The 22,913-nt window shown below is 43.9% G+C and overlaps 1 protein-coding gene across 1 annotated transcript in view; it reads right to left on the bottom strand.

Annotated features, from left to right (window-relative positions):
• Positions 1–6,538: 6,538 nt before the first annotated feature.
• LOC310991909 (NLR family CARD domain-containing protein 3-like) overlaps positions 6,539–22,913 on the bottom strand; it is a gene marked incomplete at both ends in the record, with an annotated part of 36,923 nt that continues 20,548 nt past the window's right edge. Inside the window, 5 exon segments of the mRNA XM_083979838.1 lie at positions 6,539–6,593; positions 7,350–7,517; positions 8,255–8,428; positions 8,853–9,020; positions 9,256–9,429. Of these exon segments, the coding sequence (XP_083835964.1) occupies positions 6,539–6,593; positions 7,350–7,517; positions 8,255–8,428; positions 8,853–9,020; positions 9,256–9,429 (739 nt within the window).

The following is a 22,913-nucleotide window of genomic DNA, read 5'->3' as shown; positions in this document are numbered from 1 at the left end:
CAGAACTGTAGCAGTGATCCAGCAGAAGACTGGGACTTGACACATGATGTGGAGGGTCCTGGACATCTGGATGTGTGAGATGATTCTACTGGACAGATCTTCATCACTGGACCTCCTCCTGAAGTACTCCTCTATCTGGGTGTTAGTGAAGCCTCGGACCTCTGTGACCCTGTCAACACATTCATCAGGGATCTGATTGGCTGCTGCAGGTCTGGAGGTGATCCAGACCAGAGCCGAGGGAAGCAGATTCCCCTGGATGAGGTTTGTCAGCAGCACGTCGACTGATGACGTCTGTGTGACATCAGACACAACCTCCCTGTTGTTGAAGTCCAGTGACAGTCGGCTTTCATCCAGGCCGTCAAAGATGAAGAGAAGTTTACAGACAGCCAGCTGCTCTGCTGTGACCTTCTGTAATGTTGGATGGAAAACATGGAGCAGCCTGAGAAGACTGAACTGCTGATCTCTGATCAGATTCAGCTCCCTGAACGACAGCAGAACCAGCAGACTGACATCTTGGTTCTGCAAGCCCTCGGCCCAGTCCAGAGTGAACTTCTGCACCGAGAAGGTTTTTCCAATGCCAGCGACGCCGTTGGTCAGAACCACTCTGATGGGTCTCTGTTGGACAGGTGAGACTGTAGAGACTTTGTATCTCTGCTGGACAGGGAAGTCCTTAAAGGGACAGTATGGGACTTTATTGGCTTTTTATTGACAAAAATCAAATATCGCTTTCATAAATACGTATTTCACTGAAGTGGAATCGCGCCCGCATACATACGAGCGCTTTCTCGTACCTTAGAATGAGATGTTACAAGTCGTTACAAACATACAGGGGGGGGTTCACCGAACCTTCTCTGCCATGTTGAATCGCCATGTTTTACGTTCAGTGTCACCGTGGATGTAAGTAACCTCAAACTCGGGCCGCCGGAGCTTCTCGGCTCGGGGAGAAAGTTTTCCAGACAGCGCCTGTTAAAACTGTCACCACCGTGTAGCTAGTGTGAGGAAGGACGGAGGCACTGGTGTTGCCTTCAGGTGCAGTCAGACACCTGAATGACGCCGTGAGTGACGCCGTCGGCAAACCAACTGGATGTTATTTTACTCGACGAGAGAAAGCCGGTAAAACGTTCGTCAGGTAAACAATACGACATCACCATGACAACATATTGTCACGCCTGTATTGTTTTGCCTCGTGCTGGCGGACCGTTTGTTTACATAGAGGCTTGTTTATCCTGATACATGCAGCGTGTGTTGTTTTTCTGACTTCTGCCCGAGTTTACGTAAACGCAACAGCAAGAATACGTGCCGACATGCAACCGCACCGCTAGATGGGGGTAAATCTCACATACTGTCCCTTTAAAGATGTCTTGGCACTTTTTTCAACAATAAAGACAAACACAGAAACAAAAAACAAAGAAAGAACAAAAATAGACAGAATAGTAATGAACTGACAGGTTGACATGGGCCATACATTAGTGCAAAATGAAGTGATTATTCACACAGACAATGAGTTACACTAAGGAATATGAAGTTGATCTGATGATTTTCATCAGCTACAGAAAAACTGACCACAGAAAGGGGTTTTAGTGACAAAAGACAGAAGAAGTTTGTAGTTTACTGCACATGAATCTGAAAGTATGGATCATACTGCTGTTATGATTTGCCCATAATTAAATTTTATAATTCAACAATTTTCATTTTCAGTTTGAGAGTAAGTATGTGTTGTTTTTGTGCAAGGAAGATACAACAGCAACAAAAACTTGCCTGTTGAGCCTGTCACAGTGATGCTCTGACTGGCTGTCTGCAGTCCACCACTGGTTCTGAGTCTATGTCCACACTGGGGACAGAAGGGGTCTCCTGAGGAACCAGGCTGGTCCCAGTATGAGGTGAAGCACTGTCTGCAAAACCAGTGTCCACAGCTGGTGGACACTGGATCCTTCAGGACATCTTGACAGAGACCACAACAGGCCAGTGGCTCGTCCAGAGAGACACGTCTCATCTCCATCTCTCTGTGAAGACATTAACACATGTATGTTTAAAGTAGTCGCCTTGTCAAGGTCATTTCCTCTTCCTCTTATACCCCTTTCCCACTGGCCAAAAAACCCGTTTAAACCCGCTAACAATCGGCTTTTGGTGGCAGTGGGAAAGGCGCACCGAGCCGCGTCGACGCCAAACGACTCGGCAAGCGACGCGGGTTAAAATCGCCTTTAATCGGCTCGGCTCCGAACGGCTTGCAGTGGGAACGCCAGACCCGCGTCAACCCGCTAATTTACGTGATGACACTGAACGTTACGTGACGCTACGTCATCGCGCCGGTAGCGTCTCATATCACGTACCAAAACAAAGCTCTGCTCCGCTCTGCTCTCATCCGAGACTGGGATCAAAACATCAGAGAACACTGACCAAAAACGATAGAAAAAAAGAAAAGAAAAGAAGCGACAGTCTGTTTAACTGACGTGTTGTGCCGAGGACGTCCGTCATCCGGCCGCAGCAGACTCTCTGTCCTCCGCGGTCCTGGTGCTCCAGGTCAGCCAGCCAGAGAGTCTGCCTCGGCGGACGGACACTCCGCGGCGGGCGGCTGTGGCATGACTGTGTGTGTCTCTTGCACCGCGGATGAGAGCGGGGCGACTGGTTTATGCTCTGTCTGATCCCTCAGCGGGGGGTCAGACTCGGCTCATTTTGGTCAATGGGAAAGGGGCCAAATGCCGATTGTTAGCGGGTCGACCCGCGTTTAAAAAACCCGCGTCGACCCGCTAATTTTAGTGGGAAAACGGCTTTAGACTAGTTCCAGATTACCTGATCCCTTGTTTGTCCAGAGTTACAAAAAATATTCACATTTTAAGAGACATTTTCTTGTAATTACTTTGTCTGGACTTGTGGCTAAGAAGTGTTTTCATGAAGACAAAGTGACTTTGACCTTTGATCTTTATTCGTCGAAATCAAAACAGAACATTTGTGCCAAATCTGAAGAAATTCCTTGAAATGTTTGAGACATTTTTTTGTTTAAATTAGGATGAATTGATTGGATATTGGTGACTAAAGGTCAAAGGTCAGTGTGTCCTCAAGACGTTGTAGCCATAACTCAAGACATCATGCAACAATTAAGACAAAAGTTGACAAGAGTGGTTCATATATGACTGTGGACAAACACAATCAAACCTGGCATTAGTTTGAATGGAGGAAGCAGAGACCCTACTGTAGTTTCTGTTATTCAAGAACGAAGAACAAACCGTAGCTCTGGTGTTTGTGTATCTAGTGTTCAGATGAGCTTTCTTTCTGTCTGTCTACTGTTTCTCTGATGAACCTTTGAACAAAGTCTCAAAATTATAAATGCTTCATAGTGAGGAGACTTGGTGGACTCAAGCATGCATTATATTCTACAGCTCAGTCTGCTCTCATTTCTTGTCCTCTCGAGACTGTCAGCCATAAGTACAGAAACAAAAAACTGGAATTTTGTTGCAGGCCTCTTACCCCATAGCTGCAGGTTCATTACTGGATGAGGGGTCATTTTTGGGTGGACTATTCATTGGAGCAGTTCCCCGTTTCCTCTGCACAATCACTCATTCTGTACTTTAGTCAGTCTAACAGTGAGACCAGTAAAACTAACTGTTAACACGAACACAGGAAGTAGACCCAGTACTATGTACAACTCTCCACAGAGACAACAGAATCATTTGAACAGGACTCACCTTGCTCTCCTGCTCTGTTGAATGTAAAACAGTCAACTGTGACTGTTAAACAGTCAACAGCGTACATTAGGGACTTCAACTTCAACTCTCCCTCTGTGTGTTTAATGATTGTCTGAGCAGAGCTGCTCTCTTCTCCTCTGCCTTGACCGTTAAGAACACGCCTCCCAGGGTGTGGCTACAGGAAGCCTCTCAGTCTCTTAAAGACACATGAACTCTCTCTTGGTTTGAATTACACAACAACTGTAAAAGCTGTGAACACTGGAAAAAGAGAAAACATCTTAAAATTCAGATGAACAGTGACTGAGCTGTGACCAAATCTGTCTCTTTATTGATCTACATGTGTATTTTCATTCGCTTTTTGTAAAATGAAATGTTTGTATTTGTGTTAGCTGTAAGGCATTGGTCAAAACAAAACATATATTTGTAACTCTTTGGTCCCTGGACACGTAATAAAATCTTTGAATTAAATCAAAGAAGAAACAAAGACAAATGCTTCATTTGTTAAAAAAACAAAAAAAACAAAAAAAAACCATACTGTAGGTCAAAGCTAAAAAAAAAAAGTTTTGGAAACAGACACACTGAGTGTGAATCAACTGATGCAGCTTCAAACTATTTCAAAGAAACAGTCAAAGAAATGCAACAGAGCTGAACTGGTGGTGTTTCTGCCAGAAGCTCATCAGTGCTGGAATAATATTTACTGACTCAGACCCTTAGCTCATGTAGTGCGAGGATCATACATGTAACATTGTCTCATCCTGATGTTTGCTCATGACAGCAGAGGAAACTTAGCAAAAAAACAAAAGAGATTTGACGTAGATACAGTGCACAAAAACATATGTGTCTGTTTGAAAGATGATTCATGGAAAAATCATGAAATCTCATCATTAAAAAAAACAAACAATTGTGCTCATTAAATTGTAAAGTACAATGTTTTTCTTTATTACCTTTAACATGCTGTGCAGTAATATCTGTAACTGAACATACACAGTTCAGTAAAAAAAAATTTTTTAAATACATCTGAATTAAAACAAACTGCAGTTAAATTTGATCTTGAACATAGAAAGCCCTGAAAATGCTTTAAAAAATAGATTTTAAGTGGATTTATAGATGAACGAAATTCTTTAGCAAGAAATTCTTTAAAGCTGCGTTCACACCGGACCTTTTGTTTTTCTCGCTGGCGACGAGTTTACATGTTAAGTCAATGCAAACGAGCGATTGAGCGTTTAATCACTCAGGCTAAAAATCGCTGGGGCTCCGAGCGACAGCGACGGAGCGATGTTTCGCTCTTTCACTCGAGATGAGAAATCCCAACTCTCTGGCCATCAGTCGCTTGTCGCTCAGCGCTGATTGGCTGCCGTAATCCCGGTGGTGCCGGTGTAAACAGCAGACACATGGCAGTGGGCATGACGCCATCAAAGCGAAAATGCGAGTCGGTGCCAAATTGACGAGCAAATGCAGCTGAGCGACAGAGCAATTTTTTTTGGAGCGATACGAGCGACAGCGACAAAAATAAAAGGTCCGGTGTGAACGCAGCTTAACAAATGAGAAAAAGAATGAAAGACGTTGGTGTCAGACACAAACACCGTCTCTACATCAGTTTCAGGTGTTCTGACAGGTAGCGATCCACCTCACACAGAAGTCTGATCAGAACTAAAGAAGCTTCTTCTCCTTTTTTTCGCACAATGTCGATCACCTCTTGTGCTTTGTCTGTCTCCTTTGGTATCGCAGCAAAATGGATCATTTCAGCATCGGTTATCACCTCACAGTCCAGGAGTTTGTTCAGCAGGAGACCAAGATTTGGATCAGACATCCTATAGATTAACTCAGTCCGAACAGACAACAGCCTCTTTTCTGCTGAGACACTTGGAGTCGCAGCTGAGACACTTGGAGTCAGAGCTGAGACACTTGGAGTCGCAGCTGAGACACTTGGAGTCAGAGCTGAGACACTTGGAGTCAGAGCTGAGACAATTGGAATCGGTGCTGAGACACTTGGAGTCAGACCAGGACCAGGACCAGGACCAGGACCTGGAAGAAGAACTAGAATCATACGTGTGTTCAATAAGCATCATCTGTGCTGTAAACAAATGTAAAGAAGTGATCAATGTTGCTGATTTGAGAAATGAGACATGTATACACAGTAGGGATGGAATGGTCCATGAAAAAAAATATTGTCCAGTTTGTTTGTCTTGGTTCAGGGATACGTAAAAACTCTTTAAACTAGTAATCCAGAAGACACAGGAGATCACTCCAGGTCGAACACTACTGTAAAATTCATCCAACACCACTTCTTTTTGCATAGTTTGTTTTCAATGACAGGTAATAAATAATATGCCTAAAGTCTTTATAGTGTTGTCCAACAGCCAGTGTTACGTGCATCATCTCGGAGCATCAGGGAACATAAAAGAACATGGCACGTAACAGCCAGAATTTAGATTAATGGATGCCCCCTCAGCCCCACACTGTGAATTATTGGTTGAACCACTTACACAATCAATTAGAGATGATACAGATATACCGGTAACAGGTATAAGGACTGGTGACACACAACAAATAAATGGATGTAAGACTACGTCCCTATTATCACCTGCCCTGGCTCAACAGGAGATAGCAACTAATAATTAAGACATCTACTATTTCAGAGGACAGTTTCTGATATGAAAGACTCTGAAATTGAAATGTTACTTCATGTACCTTGCCTATGATGAACCTGTCTGTCATCCTTTGTTTCATTTGTTGTGCTCAAGCCAAAAAGCCAAATTATATAAACACAACATTCATGCAATTCATAAAAACTTTGGAGATGAAATAAGCTAAGACTGATTTCACAGTCAGGTTGATGAAGAGCAGACAGAGTTTCAGTACTCACAGTTTTTGTCTCCCGAAGCTTTAATCTCCTCGTCCTCACCAATCCTGTAGGAATCAAGACAACAGCAGCAACAGAGTCAGAGGACAATAATCAGGTCTTGTTTGAGTTTGTTTCATTAAACTAAACTGATCCAGGATCAGACTCACACAAACAAGTATTAACTGATCTGGTATCTGGTATCATACTGACAAGACAATTGTCTCATAAACTATTCAATTTTTTTTAACTGGACAACTATTCGAAAATCATTGCCCAACCCACTTTATTCACGGCAGCTGTTACCTCCTTCCGGGCTTTTGATTTACCTGTCCCAGTCACACCACTACTAACAGAAGGAAATAAAATATTTGTACTTCACTCCACCCAAAATTACATTGCTCTCTGCCTCAGAAAAGTGTTTCTTTCTCTCCCTCTATTTTGACCGGATGAACCTACCTGAGTATATGGTGGTCACTGGCAATTCATGGACATGAATGTATGCTAATTGCTGAGAAGTGGGAGCGCGCTGTCAATTTACAGTGGGTTGGCTTGATCGTACACATGTGACTACGATCAAATATGAGTTTCTGGTTATGTAGATAAATCCTTGTATGTGCAAATCTACACAAAGTGACTAACTTTTCATGAATAAGACCCATTGATGTTTTCAGTTACAGAGGAAGCTAGTTAGCCAGCATGTCTACTGTACCCATCACTAATAAAAACAGATGTATAACATTGAGTGTGCATGCCAAAATGATCTACATTGCGGATGACAACACTGCTGAAAACAACATTGACTGATCCATCCCTCTACTGACCTCAGAGTCTTCAGACTACAGTCCGAACTGTTCACAAGACCCTTAAGATCCTTCACTCCTGAATACTGCAGATAGTTTTCCCTCAGGTCCAGTTCTCTCAGGTGGGAGGGGTTGGACTTCAGAGCTGAGACCAGGAAGCTGATCTCTAACAACCTGCAGTCCATCAAGCTGAATAAAAAATATAAGAAATGAGTTTAGGGCAAAGTTCCTTGTTGACAACATTCAGGGTTTCATTGTCTGTTCAGGGCTGAAAAAGATTCAGAAAGAACAAATTTAGGAAATGGAAGTTCAGTTTTGCGTCTAATATTTTCCATGTGGTATATTTTTCTGTCTCTGTGTGCATCTGTGAGTCAATGCGCTGCGACACACACAGAAATGGAAGTTTTTGGGTGCCTGTGAGTTCCTGCATTGGGATAAGGAAACACCTCGTCCAAAGAAAATATCTACTGGAGACACTGAAGCTCAGAGACAGAAAAACCTGCTGACTGAAATCACGGATTTAAGATGCTCAAACTTCTTCAAAGTGCTGAAACCAGCACATACACAGTGCTGGTGGTCACTGACAATTCATGGACATGTATGTATGCTAATTGCTAAAAAAAAATGGGAGCGTGCTGTCAATTTACAATGGGTTGGCTTTCATGATCATACACATGACTAAGATTAAATTCTGGTTATGTAGACAGAACACATTGTTATGACATGTTGGCTTTGAATCTTTCATTACAAACATCCCAGAGCCTCAGGCTACCACCTGTTGTTCATAGATCAGTTGTCTGATCATGTGTTTCTGCAGTTGAGGTGAAATGTGAAGAGAAACAGTTACTGGACTAAAATCAGAGAAGAAGAAAACAGTGTCAGCACAACTTTCACATCACATGTATTTGAGGACAAATGAGTCTGACCTCAGAGTCTCCAGTCTACAGTCTGGACTCTCCAGAAAACAACTCAGATCCTTCACTCCTGAATCCTGCAGGTTGTTGCAGCTCAGGTCCAGGTGTCTCAGGTGGAAGGGGTTGGACTTCAGAGTTGGGACCAGAGAAGAACAGCTGGCCTTTGACAACTTGCAGCCCCTCAATCTGAGTAACAGAAACACATGTTCAATGAAGCAGCTGATAAAGTTCAGAGACAGAAAAACATGCTGACTGACTTCACATGTTAATTTGCTCAAACGTCTTCAAAGTGCTGAAACCAGCACATACACAAGTTGTTACTAGGACATGTTGGCTTTGAATATTTCACTACAAACATCACAGAGTCTCAGAAAGAGGTGGAACCAGCAGCTATTGATTATAGATCAGTTATTGTCTGACACATTAAATGTGTTTCTGCAGAGGTGAAATCTGAAAAGAAAACTAAAACCACATAAGAAGAAAACAGACGTCACCATGACGACCCTCAGTGTGGATCAGTATGATATCAGCCTCATGTCTACAGCTCAGTGTCAACACAACTTTCACATCACATACATCTGAGCACAGAAAAAGAAATCTGGAGTCTGACCTCAGAGTCTCCAGTCTACAGTCTGGACTCTCCAGAAAACCACTCAGATCCTTCACTCCTGAATCCTGCAGCTTGTTGTCACTCAGGTCCAGGTGTCTCAGATGGGAGGGGTTGGACTTCAGAGCTGGGACCAGAAAGCTGATCTTTGACAAACTACAGTGCTCCAACCTTAAGAAAGAAAAAAAGAAGATACTTTCATTGATCAGATATGATCATTACACTGACCATATCCACAGCCACTGACCCTATGAGTGACCTCTGGTCCTACACCTTCATGTAGTGACAGTGTCATATTCAGTCACTGCTTCAGTCTCACCAACATTCAAACCAATGACGAACTGAACCTTCACACATTTGAGCTGAATATAAACAAAACTACAACAGGTCCAGTCAGTGAACTGACCTCAGAGTCTCCAGTTTACAGTTTGGACTCTCCAGTCCAGCACACAGGATCTTCACTACAGAATCCTCCAGGTAGTTGTTACTCATGTCCAGTTCTGTCAGGTGGGAGGGGTTGGACTTCAGAGCTGAGGCCACGATTTCACAGTGTTTGTCTGTGAGTCCACAACCAACAAGTCTGTGAAGAGAGAAAATCTGTCAGAATCAAATAAAATCTGATGTCATGTGTTTAACATCTGAGGTTCAGCTCATCTTCTCTGAGTTAGATATGAAACTGTCAGACATGCACAGATTTAATCTGAATCTGTGTTTTAGATGAAGGAGGTGAACAACGTCACATTTCTGCTTTATTGTGATGTGATCCAGGGTCAGGATGACATGTTGTTCAGAAGAAGTTTTGAACTGTCAACTGTTTTAGACTGATTCCAGAGCAGTAACACCCATGCTGCTTTAATTATATTCATCAGGTTTGAATAAAACCAAAAAGTCAAAATAAAAAAAATAAAATTAGTGTTTTTGTTGATTAAACAGCAACAATCACAACCACCTGAAGAATATATTTGTTTGTTATCATATCTGGACTCACCTAGCCTTTCTGCAGTTCCTCACAGCTGGGATCAGTCTCCCTCGTCCCTGATCTGATGTGTTGTACTTCTTTGGGTAGAACTCATCCAGAATCTGATCTGACATCTGCAGCATGTAGGCCAGAGCTGAACACTGGATCTCAGAGAGTTCCTTCTCTGATCTGTTCTCTGACTTCAGGAACTGTTGGATCTCCTGATGAACTGACTGGTCGTTCATCTCCGTCAGACAGTGGAAGATGTTGATGCTTCTGTCAGGGGACACAGTATAATGCACCATCTTCTTCAGGTTGTTGATCACTCTCTGGATGGTTTTTGAACTGTTCTTTCTCTGACCCAGCAGACCTCCTAAAAATCTCTGGTTGGAGTTCAGAGAGAGGCCATGAAGGAAGCGAACAAACAGGTCCAGGTGACCATTTTTACTATTTAAGGATTCATCCATGGCTCTCTGTAGGAAGTCATCCAGACTTAAAGCTTGTTTTCCCAGGAAGTTCTCCAGGACCTTTTTGTTCTTGTCGGTGAAACAGTGGAACATGTAGACTGCAGCCAGAAACTCCTGAACACTCAGATGAACAAAGCAGTAGATTGTTTTCTGGAAGATCATACTCTTCTCTCTGCTGAAGATCTCAGTACAGAGTCCTGACTTCACCAAAGCCTCTGTGACATCCAGACCACACTGCTCCAGGTCTTCTTGGTAGAACATGATGTTTCCTTCCTCCAGCTGCTCAAACGCCAGCCTCCCCAGCTTCAGAAGAACTTCCCCGTCGGCCTCCATCAGCTCCTGTGGACTTGCCTCATGTCCTTCACCATACTTGTTCTTCTTCCTTTTTGTCTGGACCAGCAGGAATTGTGAAAACAGGTCAGTCATGGTCTTGGGCAGCTCTCCTCTCTGGTCTGTGGTCAACATTTTCTCCAGAACTGTAGCACTGATCCAGCAGAAGACTGGGACTTGACACATGATGTGGAGGGTCCTGGACGTCTTGATGTGTGATATGATTCTTCTGGACAGATCTTCATCACTGGACCTCCTCCTGAAGTACTTCTCTATCTGGGCGTTAGTGAAGCCTCGGACCTCTGTTACCCTGTCAACACATGTAGGAGGGATCTGATTGGCTGCTGCAGGCCTAGAGGTGATCCAGACCAGAGCCGAGGGAAGCAGATTCCCCTGGATGAGGTTTGTCAGCAGCACATTGACTGATGACGTCTGTGTGACATCAGACACAACCTCCCTGTTGTTGAAGTTCAGTGACAGTCGGCTTTCATCCAGGCCATCAAAGATGAAGAGAAGTTTACAGACAGCCAGCTGCTCTGCTGTGACCTTCTGTAATGTTGGATGAAAAACATGGAACAACTTGAGAAGACTGAACTGCTGATCTCTGATCAGGTTCAGCTCCCTGAACGAAAGCAGAACCAGCAGACTGACATCTTGGTTCTCCAAGCCCTTGGCCCAGTCCAGAGTGAACTTCTGCACCGAGAAGGTTTTTCCAACGCCAGCGACGCCGTTGGTCAGAACCACTCTGATGGGTCTCTGTTGTACAGGTGAGACCGTAGAGACATCCTCTCTCTGTTGGACAGGTGAGACCTTAGAGACATCCTCTCTCTGTTGGACGGGTGAGACCGTAGAGACATCCTCTCTCTGTTGGACGGGTATGTCTTTAAAAATGTCGTTGCACTTGATTGGAGTGTCCTTCTTCTTCATGGACGTTGTCTCCAGCTGTCTCACCTCATGTTGGGTATTAACCTCTTCACTCTGTCCCTCTGTGATGTAGAGCTCAGTGTAGATCCTGTTGAAGTCGGTTTCACTTCCTATTCCATCAGTTCCTTCAGTCACTCGTTCACATCTGCTCCTCAGACTGATCCTATGTTGATCTAAAACCTCCTGGAGACCACGATCTGCTGAGAGAGAAGAGACAGCGTCAGACTGAAGCCAGAGAGTCTGACAATCTGATCTGATGATTTGCATCAGCCTAAGAAAAACTAAGTCAACAAAGAAAAGGGTATTTAGTTTTCGTAGTGTCGAAAATTGGGGGTATTTTTTTTTTTAACAATGCAACTTTTTTTACTGATACCTCTTGTCAATCTGCTCCTTCAACAATTCTATTAGCAGTGTATTGTCATTTTCAGAAAATTAGAAACTGTGGAGGTTGTCATTCATTCCTAATTAATCATTTATTTTCTTAATTTCTCCAGTGCCAGTAACAGAACTGATGACATCAGAGGTATTTCAGTTTTCAAAAAAAAAAAAAAAAGCCAGGATTTGAAGAAAAATGACAGTGGAAGTTTGTAGTTTAGCTGAATGAGTCTGTAAAAGTGTGGGCTGTGTCATGGTTCATGTCCATGCGTTGTCCAACTAGAGATCATTGCAAAATAAAATAAATATAAAATGTATCACTATGACTGTCATGAATTGTTCATAGATACAGATTATAATTTAAAGGCTGGGTGAAGCAAATTCAGAAATTTTGCCATTTATAATTGCATTGCGGAGCTAGGCCTCAGAGACCGTGTTTCACCATCTCTGTCTTCAGGATTTAATGGGCGGGTCTAAAATGAGCATAAACCCACCCCCGCTCCACTGTAGCTCTAAAAACATTCAGCTAACGAGTTTCTGTGGTTTTCCTGTCCCGCTCGCTTTTGAGTCTAGATTAAAGGGAAAGTGAAACAGCCAGCCAACTAAACATAATTCATGTTCAGACACAGGGAAGACTACTGCTGCATTGTTCCTTCATATGACAACTTTGACAAGTTTTACAGTGTTAGAAGAAAAAACTGTATGTTTTCATTAACTACTGCTAAAAAGGAGCCACAGGCTGCAGCGGCTAGCAGAGCTGAAAACAGAGACTCCAGGGTCTGTGTGATCATTTCTTACAGCATGTTTACATTGACAGGGGAAAGTTGATCATTCACCAGATCCACCGACTACAACCTGACGTTAAACTGATAGTTTTCAGTTTTGCTGCCTACAGCGCGTCCTCTTCGACCAACCCATGTGTTCACACCGTGATAAACATCAGTCACCACAGGGAGAGAGGCTGTAAACATACACCGAGGATCCTTCACAATGTTGCCTATATAGCCTATACCTATAATTGGTTTTATGACTGCATTTTCAGTTACTGGACAAGCAACATACAAAGACTTACCTGTTGAGCCTGTCACAGTCTGCAGTCCACCACTGGTTCTGGGTCTTTGTCCACACTGGGGACAGGGGGGGTCTCCTGCAGAACCAGACTGGTCCAAGTATGAGGTCAAGCACTGTCTGCAAAACCAGTGTCCACAGCTGGTGGAGACTGGATCCTTCGGGACGCCCTGACAGTGACCACAAGACAGCTGCTCGTCCATAGAGTCACCACTCTCCTCCATCTCCCTGAGAAGACATGAACATGAGTTGTTTTTTTTGTAAGTATATTTTGGGGCTTTTCATGCCTTTATTATATAGTACTGTCGAGAGAGACAGGAAATGGGGAGGCGGGGGGGATGACTGTAGCCTCTACACATACCGAAATATTCACAGTTTGTGAGACATCTTCTCATAATTATATTGTCTTGACTCATGGCTAAGAAGTGTTTTCATTAAGACACAGTGACCTTGAGCTTTGATCTTTAACGGACAAAATCAAATCAGTTTATTCTTGATACAAGTGAACATTTGTGCCAAATCTAAAGAAATTCCCTCAAGATGTTTAAATGATTCTGCAGATTAAATTAGGACGAACTGGTCTGAATAGATATTGGTGAACAAAGGTCAAAGGTCACTGTGCCCTTATGAGTTTTTAGCCATAACTCAAGACTTCACACAACAAAGCAGCTCTAGTGTTGGTGTTACTTTCTCAGATATATGGAGTCACAGTGCATCTTGTATATCGATGTAGTGTTCAGATAGGATAGTATAGTGAAGACTCTTTGTGAACTTGAGATCAAAGTACCAACCATAAACAGCAACGTGCATGATCCCCCTCTGCTCTCATTTCCTGTCCTCTCAAGACTGTCGGCCATCAGCACAGAAACAAAAAGCTGATAGTTTGTTGCAGGTCTCTTACCTCGTAGCTGCAGGCTTATAACTGGAGTACAGATCATCTCAGGATGAATTACTCTTTGTAGATCCTGGAGTCTTTCCTGTGTTCCCCTATTCCTCCGCACAATCACTCATCTTCTGTTCTTCAGTCAGTCTAAAAGTGAAACCAGTAATACTGATGGTTAGCACACTAACACAGGAAGTCTGACAGAACAGGAAGTAACAGACACAAACACAGTATCCTGTACAACTCAACTCTGCACCTCATACAATCAACAGATTCTCATATTCATCTTCACAGTCCACACAGAGACAACAGAATCATTTGGACAGTACTCACCTTGTTCTCCTGCTCTGTGGACTGTAAAACAGTCTGGTACGAATAAAGACGTCAGTTTCAACTCGCTCTCTCTGTGTTTAATGATTACCTGAGCAGAGCTGCTCTCCCTCTCCTCTGCCTTGACTGTAAATCACATGACTCTTAGCGTGTGGCTATAGGATGCACCTCACTTTATAAATAAAATCCCATATCACACAATGAACAGGTACACTGAGAAACTCATTACATATTACCAACATAAATGGTCAAAGATTCATAAGAAGCGTATTTGTGACTAAAGCAAACTGAAAATCAAAAGAACAAAAACAAAAACAAGAAAATAAAATGTAAAGAGCCTGTTGGTTGTTCAGTCTGATTACAGTGCTGCCCTTTGACTGATCATCATCAACATTTGAAGCGGTTGCTCTGTTGTTGGCTGCACAAACGAGCGCCAAAGTCATCAGATATCACTGCATTTCAATCAATAAATGTTTTAAAATGAACAAACTATGCAAGTCTGGTCGCTTTGCCGCTGTCGCCCCCCCTCCCCTTTATTTACGTAAATGTGGTGATTTCAATACATAGCCCAGCTCCTCCTCACTTTTCATTCAAACAAACTACTGCCACAGTTAAATTTCATCAATGAGACCAGTATTAATCTCCTAAAAAGAATTTAACCAGCCAGGGGTAAACCTCTAAAAGCATGCGGATACGTTACTTGGGGTCCGGGTATAAAAGTATAATCCGTTTTTTCGTTTCGACGGGAAAACGGAAAAACGGAAAAAGCGCCCCTTTTTCCTTTTTTCGTTTTAAAACAAAAACGGAAAAACGTTTTTTGCTGGGTTTTTGTTGTTAGCTTAAAAAAACGAGAAAACGAAAAAAAACAAAACCAAATAACGGCCAAAAATTGGTTTTTGCAAATTCATTCAGTCGTTTTTCGTTTCTTTTTTTTATGAATATGATATGACGGCGGACAAACCGGAAGCGGAAGTGAAGTGTACCGTCAAAATAATAGTTTAGCGTGCTGGCGCTAACTTCTTAGCATATATACTACCGTCCTCTCTCTACACCATATGGTTCACTTTTTTTTTTTTTGCTTCTGTGAAACTATAACAGCTGGTTGTTTGGAAGAACGTGTTAGGCCCATAATTATAATTTTAGCCGAGTGTGTGAATCATGGTGTGAATGCACTTACTGTGGAAAAACTTTACTATTAGCTAGGCTTTACGTCCCCTGCCTAAATTAAGAACATCAAGTCACCAGCAGAGGTCCCCATCACCCACAGTCAAGTGTCCTGACACTGCAGGTCTGCAGCCAGACTGTCTTGAATTATTTTGAGAATGAGAACTTATGACTTAGCCTAAGCACAGTTGTTTAGCCACAGGGTGGCGCAGTTTTTACATGAATAGTAGACCTCAGTACTACCACGGCGGATGATGGCCAACACAGCCAGGCTCTGTGTGTCGGCTCAACAAAAACTCAATCCCCGGACAGACCCAACTGGTGTCACGGCGGTGATGAGCTGCGCCTGTGATCACTTCATTTCAGTCGGGAGGAGCAGGTTGATTTACAGTGGAAACCGCTTATAGTGATCACGGATACAGTAATCAACCGCTTATAGATCAAAAGGCTTGGGACTGAATCATTTCTATAGGCTACAAATGCTGTGTTAGGAATTTGTTTATAGTAATCAAGAAATCCGCTTATAGTGCTCAATTTTGTTCATTTTATGGATGAACACATGCGCAAAAACAATTTAAAAACTACGTGTAGCCTATTTATTTTATTTTTGGCGGTGTCGCTTTGATGTGCACTGCTGCAGCAGCTCGCACACGTCGCCGTGCTGTGTGTTGTTGTGCTGTGCGTCAGCTGGCTGGCTGAGACACATGACTGTGGGTGCAGCACGGCTGTTTGTGTTGTCTGTTAAAACATGGATGAATGAAACCTATAAACTTTATATCGACCGCAGACGTCAGGAATAGATTTTGGGCTTTTGGCTCGTTCCGTTCATCTCCGCATAGCGCTCGTTGTCAGTTATTGGCGGAGAGAGAGAGAGAGAGAGAGAGAGAGAGAGAGAGAGAGAGAGAGAGAGAAGCGCGCAGTGCATGACAGCAGCACACGGTAAAGTGAAACTCTGCCAGTGATGTTCATTCATGAAAATCATCCCGAAACACTCTCAGTCAAACAAGGTGGGGAATGAGAAACTGCGGCACTACTGTAGCCTATAGCAGTTCGCTCATTTCAAAAACACACCAGCAGCGCCCGCGGATCTGTACTGAGACGTGTCACGTGAGTTACTGTAAATGATGCTGTGTGGAAAACCAGCTGTGGTCTGTGATTGAGGTGCAGACGGGTGAGTTTGGAGCTGACGTTTAAAACTATTATTTTGACGGTTTTACACTTCACTTCCGCTTCCGGTCTGTCCGCCGTCATATCATATTCATAAAAAAAAGAAACAAAAAACGACGAAATGAATTTGCAAAAAAACTATTTCGGCCGTTATTTGGTTTTGGTTTTTTCGTTTTCTCGTTTTTTATGCTGACAGCAAAAACCCAGCAAAAAACGTTTTCCGTTTTTGTTTTAAAACGAAAAAAAGGAAAAAGGGGCGCTGTTTCCGTTTTTCCGTCGAAACGAAAAAACGGATTATACTTTTATACCCGGACCCTGCTGCTGCTGTGACAGCCGCTGCCACGGTCCCCGGTCGGGGCTCGCACAGACTCTGCACTTCTCCCAGGACAGACATCGGAGCAAATCTGGCCACAGACTCTGGATTAAACTTTCTCGCATGAAACTGTGACGTGTTAACAGTGCTAAAGCCAGAATTAAAACAGGTTTTAGCAGCTTCTATGGCTGTTCGTTTGCCGCGAAACGGCGATAGCCGATGCTAATTTCTGTTAACCCGTCTATGAGGTTTTACATTATATGTTAGCATTAAGCTAACAGACTTTATGCTTAGTTGTGATACTGGCTGTGTGTGTTTTGAACGTCGTTTCAAGCCTAGTTTGGGACTACATGAACCACGAGACCGCACTGGCGGCGACGTCAAGAGCTGTCGCCACGCTGTTTATCAATCTCTCTGGCCATAGTGATACATCCACCCATAAACATTAGCCCATGCTACCGTTAGCCACATCCTGTCCCTGAGGCAGAATCTTTCCTACTATGTGTGGCAAGGTGAAGAGGGCCCGGGCGGGGATTGAACCCACACCTCCCGGGTAAGAGTCATGCGCGCTTGCCAGTCACCCAAAGGGACATCCCCTTGGCCAAGTAGCCAGGGCACATGATCAATTGGAGGCATAGTGACAGGAACCTCAACTGTCACATCTCTCCCCCTCTTTTCACAAGCACGTCCTCGTGCTTCCGCGCAGGCTGCCACACATTAGGAATCCATGGACCCACCCCTAGTGCTACATGGATCCTGCCAACAACGCCAGAATGTGGCAAGGTGAAGAGGGCCCCGGCGGGGATTGAACCCACACCTCCCGGGTAAGAGTCATGCGCGCTTGCCAGTCACCCAAAGGGACATCCCCTTGGCCAAGTAGCCAGGGCACATGATCAATTGGAGGCATAGTGACAGGAACCTCAACTGTCACATATGGCCACGCCAAGACCCGCCTTACTAGGCCTCTGATTGGCTGAGAGGGGCAGGCAAGGCTCAGAGCGATCGCTCTGGCAAGGCTGTGACCAAGGGGGCAGTTGTCGGTCTGAGAAGTGAAGCTCACTTCCGCGTTCAAAAAACTGCAATCCCCCCGGCTTCCTCTGGGGGCTGGTCCCGGAAGGGAGCATTCTCCATAGACCCCCATGTTAAAATAGCCGACTTTACATCCTCAATAAACACGTTAAAAGCCTGGTACCATTACGTTTTTTGGTCTCAACCGATAGTTTCTACCCCCGCACACACTCTGAGGGGGGTGATTTTTTTTTAAAACTCTACCGTTTTACTGTTATTAGGTTAAAGTTCTGGCCAATTAGGGCGCGGAAACGTTGAGTGACAGGTCCGGAGACCACTGCTTCGAGGCCAGTGGGCTCTCGGCCGGCTAACGGCCGCACCGCTCCAAATATGGCAAGTCGAATCCAACATGGCGCGGTTCAAACCCCCGTAGTAGCGGCACAAAACAGACTCCCCCAAACCAATGGGTGACGTCACGGGTGCTACGTCCATTCTTTTTACAGTCTATGGCTGTGACAGACGGAGCTCATTAACATTTAAAGGTGCAGGCACAGAAACAGCTTGTTCTCAACAGAGCTAATTTGAGCGACTTTTAGACAGCTGACATTCAGGACTACGGATCAGTTTGGGGCAATACATTTCGAATACTATATAATATGGGACCTTTAAACAAAACTGATTACTGTTGCTGTTCATAGGCTACACAATCATTTAACTCTGTAACACTGGAACAAAGAGAAAACAGATGAACAGTGACTGAGCTGTGACCACAATGCCAACTGCTGTCACAACTGTAATCAGGCAGAATTATGTCTCTTAATTGATCTACATGAGTATTTGCATTTGCTTTGTGTAAAATGAATCGTTGGTGTTATGTAAGGCGTTGGTCACAACAATTTGTTGTGACTGTTGTGTTGTTTAAAATAAGCAGTCCTTTAGTTCAGTTTTATGTTTACTTTATTAACACGTTTCTGTCAGCCGCCATGTTCGTTTACCTTCCGTCATACTTATCTGACAGGTTTCAATTTGTTAATGTTAATAACGACCATTCAGAGTATAGCAGAGTTACGTATGGTGTACCGCAGGGTTCAGTCTTAGGGCCAATCCTCTTCATTCTTTACATGCTCCCATTAGGTGGCATCATCCGGAAGCACTCAATCAATTTTCACTGTTATGCGGATGACACGCAACTCTACTTGTCCATGGAGCCAGATGACAGAAGCCGCCTCATCAATCTGCAAGACTGTCTGAAAGACATTAGATCCTGGATGTCCTCTAACTTCTTGCTACTGAATTCAGATAAAACTGAGGTCATTGTGTTTGGACCTAAACATCTCAGGGACACTTTCTCTAATCAGATCGCTACTCTAGATGGCATCACCCTGACCCCAAGTACAACCGCGAGGAACCTTGGAGTCATTTTTGACCAGGACCTTTCCTTCAGCTCCCACATAAAACATGTGACTAAGACCGCCTTCTTCCATCTGCGCAGTATCACTAAGATTAGGAACATCCTCTCCCAGAGTGATGCTGAGAAACTAGTGCATGCATTTATCACTTCTAGACTAGACTACTGCAACTCTCTCCTGTCAGGATGTCCGAAAAACTCTCTAAAGAGTCTCCAGCTGGTCCAGAATGCCGCAGCAAGGGTTTTGACAGGAGTTAGGAAGAGAGAGCACATCTCTCCCACCTTAGCTTCTCTCCACTGGCTTCCTGTAGGATTTAGAATAGACTTCAAAATCCTTCTGCTAACTTATAAGGCTCTTAAAGGGATAGTTCAACATTTTGGCAAATTGGCCCATTGCCATAATCCCTATAGTCATAGCAGTAGGTTCGTTACCTTTATTTGTCGGTGTAAGCTATTTTTAGAACGGAGGAGCGGAGCGGCAGGCTGTTCAGAGCTACACTATGGAGGCTAATGGAATTTCTTGGTTTCCCTCATCAAACTCATCAAATACAAAATCCCAAAACTCCAAAACGCTTTCGTGGACAAGTTGTGAGCTGCACAATCACCACGCTATGAGATAATAATAGAACGTTACGAGACAGAGTTGTTTTAGAGGTAAATTCATGCAAAAACCGCTGATGCGCGTTGCGTTCAGGGTCAGTTTTTCAGCAAGCAGACTCTGTATTTACCTCGAAAACGGCTCCGTTTCGTAACGTTCCATTATTATCTCAAAGCGTTTTGGAGTTTTGGGATTTTGTATTTGATGAGTTTGATGAGGGAAACCAAGAAATTCCATTAGCCTCCATAGTTTAGCTCTGAACAGCCTGCCGCTCCGCTCCTCCGTTCTAAAAATAGCTTACACCGACAAATAAAGGTAACGAACCTACTGCTATGACTATAGCGATTATGGCAATGGGCCAATTTGCCAAAATGTTGAACTATCCCTTTAATGATAAGGCTCCAACCTATCTGAAAGAACTAATCATTCCTTACTGTCCTACCAGAGCACTCTGCTCCCAGAACTCAGGTCTGTTAGTGACTCCCAGTATCTCTAAAAACAGACTGCAGGGCTCTCAAGTCTCACGCATTTGGCGTGTGACACACGCATTCCCACCCGTTCACACGCTCACACGCCACACATTGTATTTCTCACGCATTTAAATTACCACAGTGACGTCCATCAAGTTGCACCGCTTTAACAGTGGAACAGACTTGAGGGCGCACTGATCACACGAGAGAGGTGAAGAGACAACAACACTGTTACCTGTTGTAGCCTACTGTCCTCAGCCGACACTGATCACTGCCTGAAGAGTTTGAAAGCAGCCTCTTAACTTCATGAACGCAGCTCAAACCGCACAGCGACCAAGCTTTGATAAACACACAGATCCGCGCCGATTTACAGTAGGCTATACTCCCGTATTTGAGCCGGTCGCTACCGCAGCTTAATAAAAAAAAAAAAAAAAAAAAAAAACGCTCGGAGCTGAGAATAGCGGAGTTTCCTGATCAGCTGACATGTGGTCAAGACGTCTACAGACCTGTCACAGCGCATCTCATCTCATTATTAGGACTTCACCCTCAGAGCTCTGTCTTCAGACTGTCCTGACCTGTCCCTGAACATCACACAGAGACAACATGGAGCTGTGAGTTTTATTAATGTTTACATCAGGCTGAGTTCAACAAATCAGTTTATGCTACTATCATCATAGTGTAGTGGCAGGAAAGACCATTTAATCTGTATGTATCAAATATTGTGTTGGTCAAGAACAAGTTCAACTTAAAGTCAGAGGAAAATAAGGGTGTTTTTACTGTTCCTAAATGTAAAAATTGGTCACATTGGACCCTCAACATTATTTAAAGGTTAAATAACGTGTTACTTAAACATTTTTCATTGTGCTGTGCTCTAAAAATAAACTAACAAATACTAGTGTAGAGTCCTGTATAAGTGTCCAAAATAAGTGATTTGAGGGCATCCTCCAAAAAAATTTTGTGCGCGCTGCGCACGCGATAGCACATCAACATTCACTGTGCCCCCTCCAATTTTTGGGTTGCATGGCGCCCCTGGTTAACTTATTCCAGTCATAAATCATAAATATTTTTGTTTGAATGAATTTATGCGTCATTTGTCAGACATTCATCCCCACTTCAACCAAATCCCCGCTGCCGCTGGTAAAATCTCACTCTGAACTCACTTCAAAACTTGAGAGCCCTGAGACTGGGAGGTAGAGCCTTCAGTTACTGGGCTCCTTTACTGTGGAACCAGCTCTCTCCATGGGTCAAAGAGGCAGACACTCTAACTACATTTAAGTCTAGACTTAAGACCTTCCTTTATGACAGGGCTTTTAGTTAGGGCTGGTTCAGGTAGCTCTGAACCATTTTATAGCTACGCTGCTCCTCTCCTCTCCTCAGTATATTTTTGAACTGTCATTTTCTGTTGTACTGCGTTTGTTTGGCCTTGGTGTCTCGCACTCTCTCTGTGTTTCCGCAGATCCACCGGAGCTCCATCTCTCTGCACCAGCCGCCGCCTGCATCACCCCCCCTCCCACCTTTTCCCCTGCTGCTAGACCGGCCTCCCCTCCCTTCCCATGGACCAGTCTACCACCCAGTCCTCCCATCAAGCTGGCCAGCTCTCCCTGCCCCCCCCCCCCCCCACCTCCCCCCCTCACCCCCCTCACCAGAGACTGCCTTCATCAACCCCTGCTAACATTTCCATGTTTCCCACATTCTGTGACATAAACTGTAAACTGTTTTCTTGTCTGTAATAACATCTATTGCACGTCTGTCCGTCCTTGGTGAGGGATCCCTCCTCTGTTGCTCACCCTGAGGTTTCTCCGATTTTTCCCTGTTAAAAGGGTTTCCATGGAGTTTTTCCTCAGTCGATGTGATGGTCTAAGGACAGAGGATGTTGTTACGATGCCATGTAAAGCCCTTTGAGACAAACTTTTTGTAAAAACGGGCTATACAAATAAAATTGCCTTGCCTTGCCTTGCCTTGCCTTCCGTTCTCAGTTCTCGTTCTCTACTCTCGTTCTGGCTCTATATCTCACAGTAGCCTACTAACTATACTACAGTGTATTTGTGGGGGTGGGTTTTCTTCTTTGTTGATTTTAGCCTGTGGGGTACTTTGGCCCAATTCCAATCGACAAACGATTTTATCGTGGCCGACACATTTCCAGCATTGTGCCTGATGAGCGTCAGGAACGACAAACGGACGTGTAGCGTGACATTATGCAACCAGTGGTTTTATGTCTATAACGCTCTACAACGCTCTACGACGCCTCGGCGGAATTTCTTCGCCTGACATCTTCTAACGTGAACCTTGATGTCGACCAATAGGATGACAGAGCGCTCTGACTAATTGTTTACACCCAGTGAACATGTGTGCAATATTTCTATTTATTCATGTATATTTTCTGTATCATTTATTTGTTGCATGTAATGTTTACCCAGTTGTTTCTATGATTACTGTACTACTACTGTTTTGTAAATGAGTGATAAATAAAGCTGAAAAAAAGCTTCATGTGCACCTACTGTTGGGTGACCAAAACGCGACTAAAATTGATGCAGGCAAACCAGGGGTGGATTGGCCATAGGGAGTACCGGGAGTTTTCCCGGTGGGCCGGTCACTAATGGG

The sequence above is a fragment of the Trachurus trachurus genome (assembly GCF_905171665.1).
Source record: "Trachurus trachurus genome assembly, chromosome: 9".
Taxonomy (NCBI): domain Eukaryota; kingdom Metazoa; phylum Chordata; class Actinopteri; order Carangiformes; family Carangidae; genus Trachurus; species Trachurus trachurus.
Note: the sequence above shows the minus strand (reverse complement) of the source record. Positions and strands in the feature narration are given on the sequence as shown.